This window comes from Cariama cristata, unplaced genomic scaffold (assembly GCF_000690535.1).
Source record: "Cariama cristata isolate BGI_N322 unplaced genomic scaffold, ASM69053v1 scaffold6150, whole genome shotgun sequence".
In the NCBI taxonomy this organism is placed as follows: Eukaryota; Metazoa; Chordata; class Aves; order Cariamiformes; family Cariamidae; genus Cariama; species Cariama cristata.
The window spans coordinates 2,973-11,964 of NW_009596261.1; the positions used below are offsets into that span (position 1 = coordinate 2,973).

At 45.8% G+C, this 8,992-nt stretch overlaps 1 protein-coding gene across 1 annotated transcript in view; it reads left to right on the forward strand.

Moving 5' to 3' along the window:
- Positions 1–207: 207 nt before the first annotated feature.
- The window catches only part of UBAP2L (ubiquitin associated protein 2-like), a gene marked incomplete at its 3' end in the record, with an annotated part of 24,996 nt that continues 16,211 nt past the window's right edge, over positions 208–8,992 (forward strand). Inside the window, 8 exon segments of the mRNA XM_009705125.1 lie at positions 208–340; positions 919–996; positions 1,399–1,509; positions 4,032–4,200; positions 4,537–4,632; positions 5,374–5,419; positions 5,700–5,812; positions 7,429–7,488. Coding sequence (XP_009703427.1) covers positions 251–340; positions 919–996; positions 1,399–1,509; positions 4,032–4,200; positions 4,537–4,632; positions 5,374–5,419; positions 5,700–5,812; positions 7,429–7,488 — 763 coding nt within the window.

The window sequence follows — 8,992 nt, forward strand, 5'->3', positions numbered from 1 at the left end:
AACCTCGAGAAGTACAAGTGGCCTTTTTGTCTTGGAGGCATGTGGAAATGGTAGGCTGGCCAGCCACGGCTTTTGGGGAAGCGGTGGGGAGGGTGGGGGCCTGCGATGGCTTTACTGACTGCCTCGCCCACGCGATCATTCAGTCTTGGTGCTGCCTTTTGTTTTCGGTTGCTAACAGCCTGTTCTCTCTTCTCCCCTGACCCACCACAGAGTTCTACCTTGTAAATACTGTTATTTGTATATACTGTAAATGATGACATCGGTGGGCACTAACCGAGCCCGGGGAAACTGGGAGCAGACACAGACACAGAGCCAGACACAGCACAAGCAGCGGCCGCAGGTAAGGGCAGCGTCCATGGAAACCACTTAGCTTGGAGGTGGAGACCTGGCACTCCTGCCTGGCCCCATGCTCACAGCTGGGCTTGGCCTAACAAACTTCACGAGTGCTGCAGGGTGCTGCTCACCGAGCCAGGTTAATTGGGCGGCCACTGACCGTGGGGCTTCCACATCGGTGTCTCGGAGCGGGAGCTGGGGCTGAGATTTGGGTTTACTTCCATCTGACAATTCCTCATTCGCTTCAATGAACGCAAGTGGCTGAGAAGCCGCCTGCAGTGGGTCTTGATGTTCTGGTGGTGGTAAGGTCTGCCTCAAAGTGGACATAGTTTAGGTGATTGTTGCTCACCCGGTGCCGCGAGGCCATCCGGGGTATGTTCCTTTCTTCCAGACTCCCCTTGCTCGCCCCTTTTCCGTCTCACTTTCTCTCTGAAGCTTTCCTCTTTCTGACCCATGTTTGCGGCTCCTCTTCATCATATTGATTCCATTCCAGAAATCTCAGGGAAGCCGTATGGCTTTCGGAGGAAGGTTTGTTGGAAATCTGCCACTCTAACTGCAGACTCTCTCTACATTTGATTTCTTTAGGCCACTGCGGAACAAATTCGACTTGCACAGATGATTTCGGACCACAACGACGCTGACTTTGAGGAGAAGGTGAAACAAGTGAGTGTGGAAAACGAGGGTGAACCCTGACAGGAAGGCAAGATTGATGTCGAGAGTACGGTGAATGCTGGGGGGGAGGGAGGGACGCAGCTAGCTGCTCCCTGAATTTCCTTGGACTGGTGTGTTCTTCAGAACGCGGAGAACAATGTTATCCTGAGAAAAGGAGATTGTAGGTTGGGTTGTGGTGAAACAATGGTAATTCAGAAATTTCCCCCCCTCAGCTACTTCTCGTTGAGGGTGCATAATTAAGCTGAGAAGGCTGGGGAGACTCCCAAACCCTGGCATTTCTTTATAGGATTTCTGGTTGGGGATTTAATTTGCTTGCCTCCTAAAGAGATCCATAGAGATTTTGGTGCCGCCTTGGATTGGAACGAGCTGACCATGGTGTTGTCTTCTCTACAGCTGATTGACATCACAGGCAAGAACCAGGACGAGTGTGTGATTGCTCTGCATGACTGCAATGGAGATGTTAACAGAGCCATCAACGTGCTGCTGGAGGGCAATCCGGACACGGTAGGATTGGGTCCTGTAAATCTGGTGAGGCCTAGTTCAGTGTAACTGCATATTTGGAGACAAGACATACAGTAATGCCTAGATAACAAGAGCCAAAATGACTGACTAGTTCCACAAGTAGCATGTAAAGTGTGATTGTGTCCTGGCTTCTTAACGCTGCTCTCGTAGGCTTGCACAGAATACAAGCATGGCCAGCAGGCCCAAAGGAATAGAGGGGAAAATGCAATAAATCATTTACTTCCTATTCCTTTTGAATCCAAGCACTTTGACGACAGTACAGTGGCATCCGTATAAGCTTTCACACTGCTGTGAGTGTGAAGTAACTTACCTTTTCCTATGAGGGCCAAGTGACCTGTGTTGAAAGGCAGATATGTGTCAGCAGTGGTTCCTTTCTGTTACAGTAATGCAGTCTTGTGCTTCTGGTCCTAAACATTTGCTTCTCAGCAATGCACTGACTGTCTTGTGTGCTGCTGCCCATGCTGCATTTTTGAGGGTCTTTTTGCTGTTTGGTTTTTGTGGAGTTAGGCTTGACTGCTGTCACTCACGCAGGTGCCTGTCTCAGGCATGCCAAAGCCAGCTCTGAGAGCGAGTGCACACTTGCTTAGGAGGAACCTTCTGCCTGGTGTGCGAGATGTCATTCATTTTGTGGCAAAGACAGCAGAGATGCAAGTTCTGTTACAGCCCAGTGAAAAACCTACAAATACCAGATCCTTCCGAACTGCCGCTGAGCAAATGTATCCTCCCAGCACTCTGGTTTGGCTGAAGCCAACTCAACTCTTTGTGGAGCTGAGGCTCTAAATACCACTTCAGAATATTATACATTAGCTCTTTTTTTTTTTTCTCATTATTATCCCTGAGTATAGATGGATGAGCTGGACACCTCAGGCTATATTGTGTGTAACGTAACTGCTCCCCAGTGTTGGGTATTTTGCTAGCTTTGGCACTGGCCAAGTTCAGTACAGCGCATGTAAGTTCTCCCTTACCTTTAGAGAGCCCTTTCCATTGGCAACTGAACAAAATAGCTGTTGGGAAATCCTTTTAGAAAGGGGGATGATATGAATGTGCATTGCTGAGGCAAAGCTCTGCCGTGACTGTATTTTCCTCCACATCTCTTGTAACCAGTGGCTTCTAGCTAAATGACAAACCTCCGCTATCACAGCAATTGCATTTCCTAGATAAACACATTGCTCGTGAAAATAGCATCCAGAATAGTGTGCAGCAAACTGCGTTATGTAGCAGTACCTCCTTTATTCGAGCAGCTGAAGCACCCAGCAGCGTGAGACATGCAGGGCAAGGCATGGCTACTGCTGAAGATTTGTAGAGGCAGAAATGGAGGTGGCAGAGCAAAGCCCTCAAGTGCCTGCCATTTCTCCAACCTGCAGTGCCATGGGGGGCATGCGGGCTGGTACCCGCATTGCTGAGTCCAGGCAGCGTCTGTACTGTCGTTGGTCAAAGGTATTGGAGCGGCTTCTGGCCTGGATTTGACTTGTGCAGCAATCCCGTAAAGGGGATTTTCTGATAAGAAACAGACTTGCTAATTGCTCAGATACTCTCGTGCTGATGAAGACAGTTCACCTGCTGAGCTAGTTACTCATAACATACAGTATTTCAAACAGTAAAGAAGCTGGCATGATCTTAGCAGTGGGTTAAATTTGGCTTAAAGTTACAATATTCAAAGTAAATATTTTCCTAAATTTCCTTCTGAGCCAGATACCTATGGAGAGAGACTTCAGAAGCCTTGGGTTTGAAGGCAGTTTGTGCCTCTGGGTTTTTTTTTGTCACTGTCCCTGCATGTTGCCATCCAAAACCAGCTGTTTACTTGTCTGCCAGTTATGTTTTCAGGTGTTTGTCAATGACTTGTGACTATTTTTAATTGTTCTAACAGTGTGCAGCATCAGTTTAAGAGTGTGAAACCACTGCAGGCTGTCATAAAATAAACCGATGCAGGCCCGCAGCAGTGAGCTGGAGGCATGCTTAACTTCTTACAGTTGAACTTGGGATGACTTGAATTTGCCTGTTGGATAAATTCCATGATACTCCTCTCCCTGTGAGCTGCTATTTAGGGGAGGGGTTTCGTTAAATCACTCTGCATCTGAGAGAATAGCTTACCCGAAATGTTGACTGCAGAACACTTTGGAACATTTAACTGGGTTATTCTGAGGGCTCCCCAAAACAGTGACTTGGTAGGGTTTTTTCCCCTAAAACAGGGTAAATTCATCTACGCTTTGAACTTAAGTATTACGCCCCCTCTACTTAAAGAGATTTAGCAGAGATCTTTGCAGAAATAGATTAACTTATCCCCTGTTACCTCAAACTGCATGCCAGTCAGCTGTAAGAAAGTTTTCCTTGAAGGAAAAAGCTGTACTGTGTGTAGGCTCATAGACTTCTAAAAAAATTTGGCTGGAAACCATTTTTCTGGAGACCCTCATTATATTCTCTGTAGCATGTTTAAATATGTGTGTATTTGCATCTTGCATCAATCAAACTATGATTGATTAACTTTCCCCTCTTCAAACCTTCAGCATTCCTGGGAAATGGTCGGGAAGAAGAAGGGTGTCTCAGGACAGAAGGAGAGTGGACAGACAGAACCCAGTGAAGAAAGCAAAGAAAACCGGGAGAGGGATCGGGATTTCAGCAGACGACGTGGTGGGCCACCGAGGCGGGGGCGAGGTGCCAGCCGTGGAAGAGAGTGTATGGACTTACCCTTTAATAACACCCGTAACTGTCACAGTGCGCACCGGGGCACTTTGTACTGTGTAAAAGCTGTCAGTGAAGCTTCTTGGGCAGACAAGTCTTTGAGGGGAAAACCATCCTTGTGTGTGGCGATCTGTTTGATGCTTCCCTGTCTGAGATGATTCCTTGGGTGATACCCTCAATACCGTCACCTTAGATAAAAGAAGTTATGGGAGCGTTTGGCGGCGTGGTCTCCCACACAGCCACTGTGCTTCGGTCTTTGAGGTCTGGTCTTGTATCCTCCCCAAAGCAGGATGAATCCTGAAATTGTCTTTGCGTTGTTCTGTCTTTCAGTTCGGGGCCAGGAGAATGGACTAGATGGTGGTAAGAGTGGAGGATCTTCTGGAAGAGGCACAGAAAGAGGGAGGCGGGGACGTGGCCGAGGCCGAGGTACACATGGGGTTTGAGGTCAAAGGGGGTGGGAGGAGAATAATTACGTCAGTGTATCTGTCTCCTCCATGAGGTTTGGAAGCCTCCTTTATGAGCGGAATTGCCAAACTGAAAACAAGCACTTGGTTTTTCTGTTCTTATGCTTACACTTAGTGCCTACATGTTGCTTTCCCATCTTAAGCATGCTAGAAACAGTGTCTAGTTCTTCCATCCCATCCATGGAATTGGAAAAAAAATAGGGCTTTATTGTGCAGAGATGGGAAGTTAAAAAAGGTAAGGTGATTATTTGGCAGGTGAGGCAATTGCTTGTTAGCAACAGAATGTGAATGCTCCTTGTTCTTGCGTATGTATCTGTGAGCACCATTGCTGTGCAAACCCTTGGCTTGGTTTTTAAATACTGAGCGGCAGAAATTCCCTTTTTCCACAAAATCTGTGCTGCTCAGGAATTGTTGCTTAGGACACACACTGCAGAAATCAGAATCTGGGGTCCGGTACTTATGGTTTGTGCCAGCTGGAAACCTCATCTGAGCCTGGAATCATGCATTGCTAATTATGCTGCCAGCCAGCTGAGGTCATTCCCATACATATAAAGACGCTGCTGGAAATCCCATCAACTCAGGAGGATCCTCACCACTTTCATATTTTGGGCATCAGAACTCCATATGTTGTTCAAATGTTTCTTTTCCCAGTGATGCAGAGCCAGGGGAGATGCTCAGCAGTGCATGTGTGTATATTTTACAGGTGGCTCTGGAAGGCGAGGGGGAAGATTTTCTGCCCAAGGCATGGGGTAAGTTTCAGTGGTACAAACCACAGCAGAAATAAAAGTCTTTGTGCATGAATAGTACTGTTCGCATCAGTCATTTGTGTTCCCATTTTCCTTTTTTTGCTAATAAAGACAAAACTGCATCATACTAACTTAAATTTGGAATGGCTGGTGTAGCTCAAGCATCCCTCTGCTGGGAGAACTGTCTGTTAAGACTGAGATGTGTCATGGTCTGAAAAAAACAGTTGCTTTTAAAATGCTTAGGGAGAGGGAGTAAAAATTTCCATCCTCATATTTCTTACAGAACTTTCAACCCAGCTGACTATGCCGAGCCGGCTGGCACGGATGAGAATTACGGAAATAGCAACAACAACACGTGGAACAACACTGGCAGCTTTGAGCCGGATGATGGCACAAGTAAGTGGTCTTCACGAGTGTGTTCGCTGTTTTGTATTTGGAGGGTAAGTGGATTTTGTGTCCATCCAGTTGCAGTGAGGAGGTTCTGGCAGGTCTTTGGCTCAGGGATGGAGGAACGGGTTGTTGGTTCAGAGATGGATTTCAGTGACCCTGTTTCTTTGCACCCAGAGGTGCCTTTGCATGTGTTAGAGTGACCACATTGGAAATTGGGAGCTGGATGATTGTTCTGGTGTGAGCTTGTGTATGCTGTTGCCCGAAAGAGGCAAAGGAACACTTGCCTCCATTTATTTTCGAGCAGAAACCATGCTGCCTCTTTGGAAAAGTCTTTTTTATAAACTAGTGTGATAAACACATGCAAGTTTTCCTGATACTTGGTGCATCCTTCAGATAATATTACTTTGAGTTCAGATGTCTTACTCTTGATTTCGGTATGGGGAACATTCTCTCTTTCATGGTCATCTTGCTCAAACTGCTGTAGGATGAGACCTTGTTACAGAAAGCGAGCTGAAAAGAAATCTTCATCGCTTCCCTGTTTGAAGCAAATGTTTCACGAACTGGGTAGTTCGTGAACACCGATCTGCCCTTGCACATTCTCTTGCATTGGAAAAATGGTACTTTTTTTTGTTTCAAGTATGCACACTATTGTAAGACACAAGTGAACTCAGATTTTGCAGTGTGATAACGGGACTGAGTCGCAAGGGACAATCCTTAATCGTAAGTAGTCCATTTGTGTGAGTTTTTAAGAGTGAGTGATTGGTTTTGAGTTGTTTTTTTTTTTTTTATGGAGCAATCTTACACCACTAAACTAAAACTATTTTTCCATGATTTTTGAGCATTCAAGTAAATACAACATCTTGGTTATGAGAAGCATTCACAAGCATATTAATGTTGCTTTAGACCACTTGTTTATTTCTTGTATTTGCTGAAAAACTGATATTTGGAAAGAGAGAAATAAAGTACTGTAAACTGTGATACCTTTTACTGCACAATGTTAGTGTAGGGGTTTTTTTGGTTGGTTTGTGTTTTGGTGTTTGTTTTTTGTTTTTTCCAGGGCCATTTTGAAAGGGGAAAAAATTAAGCATGGTTTTGTAAAACACTAGCAGATTGAGTGATCATCTTCTTGCCAACAGAGAAATGGAGTTTTAAATACCGGAGGGAGTAGTGTAGGCATGTGTTAAGTGCAATGGGTATGCTTGTCTCTGGAGGAAAAAGGAATGGGAGTGGATGAGCTCTACGTGCTGGAAGTTTGAACCGTCTAGTCTGAACAGGCTTCTGTGTGGGTTGTTTTGGCTTTTTTTCTGTGTTGGTGTTTTGTGGAATCGTGGAACAAAGTGGGTTAGAGTGTGGTTGGGGGGAATTGAAGATTTTTCTGACAGAACAACTGAAACTTGCTCTAGTACTACAACACAGCTGTAAAGTTTATCGTGCAACTATGCTGTTCACCTGTGTCATGCGTGGTCGTTTTGTTTCCATTTTGGTAGCCACAGGCATCTCTTTAAATTAACAATATCCACAGGTACAATCTGACTGGTGTACATGGGGGCAATGAAACTTACCTTCACTTTAAGTCAAAATTTCACTGGTTGTCTTTCTTTTCTTTTTTTTTGTTGTTTCAGGACTTGATTTCATTGGGGGTGAGGGGTCAAATTATCCCCGAAAATTTGACACTGCTCCTGGTACGATACATCCAGGTGCACTAACTGCCCCGGATACCTTTACTTTATAGCTCTTTTTTTAAAAAAAACTGAAATATCTGTGGATATGTCACTCTTCTCTCTCCTAATGTGTTCATTTTAATGAATATTTGACGTTTGTTCTGACTGTGCTTTTACTAATGCTGACACTTTGAATATAAATTGAGAGAGGTTAACCCAAATTCTTGTGGATTATGTAAATTTTAACTTCAGCCACTGCTTCTTGGTACCCAAAGCAGCTGCGTGTCCACAGCACTGATGACAGAGTATCTCAAGTTAGGGGAGGAAGCGTGAGGCAGCTTCATCGTATTCTGTTTGTCTCGCATCCAGAAAGCTGTGACTTGCCTTTGTCCCGTGCCATTTCCTCGGCACAACGGTTCGGTTCTGCAGGGATCACTTCACTGACCTCCTGGCTATGTTTCTGCTCAGGGACAAAACACTGCTGCAAGGGGAATTAGTCTGGCTAAACTGTCTCAGCACTTTGCTTCTGCTTATGGCTGCCTCTGGGTGAGCAATGCGCTCCATGGCTGCTTTGGCACGCTCTTGCTGCCTGGCTGCTGCTCTTCACCTGAACAGACCTGCCCTGCAGTTGAAGATCACGGTGACTTTTGAGATGACCGGGATGCTTGATGGCAAAGCTGCTCAGTGCCTGGCCGCTTTATTCCCTGCTCTTACACCTTTATGCCTTATGAAGCCAAGAGACACCCATGAGATGATCCAGTTTGCCTTATACCTACTGAATCCTATCAGTGTCCGTAACCAGGCCAAAATCATGTTTGACTAACGTCTCCTCCATGTAACCTGAGGTCTGGAAGTCAAGGCTAAAGGCCATTCTGGAGGAACCTGCCACGTTGCTCTTGAAGGCCAGGGCAGGAGGAGGAGGGTTGAGGCTGTGGAGTGTCTTTTGCAGGGGCCTGTAGGCAGACGTACTTGGAGTGCTTCTGTTGCTTTGGAGCATCTCCTGGTTCTCACCTCTGGGTTAATCTTTAACTCCTGCAGGCAGCACAAGGCCATCTGCTCCAGTGCTGCCATTGTGTTTTTGCCATGCTTTGGCTTTGGATTTACATTCCTTTGAGGTGCAGAGCGGAGGGTTTTGAGTCTGTCACCCTTCTGGGGTGGGGCATCAGAGCATGTATGCAGTCATTGAGATAGTGGCAGACTGCCTGATGGGCTGTGGGAGGAGCAAGCTGGTTGCTCATCTCCCAGTTTAAAATGAAGAGATCGTGTATTGGGGGGGCCAAAAAAAAAAAGTCTTGAAGACACAATGGGACTTTTTTCTTCAGCACATTTGTATTTGCAAATGCACATTGACTTTTAATTTTTTTTTCCCCCTTTTCCTGGTTTGAGGAGCTTCAAGACCAGCAGCTCTTTGAAGGGCTTTCTTAAAGCAGAGAGGAGAGATTGCCATTCAGAAGACAACATTTCTGAAATAGTGTTAGAATTGTCAGGGCATTGCTTGTGTTGCGGCTCTCCCATTCGGCAGAGC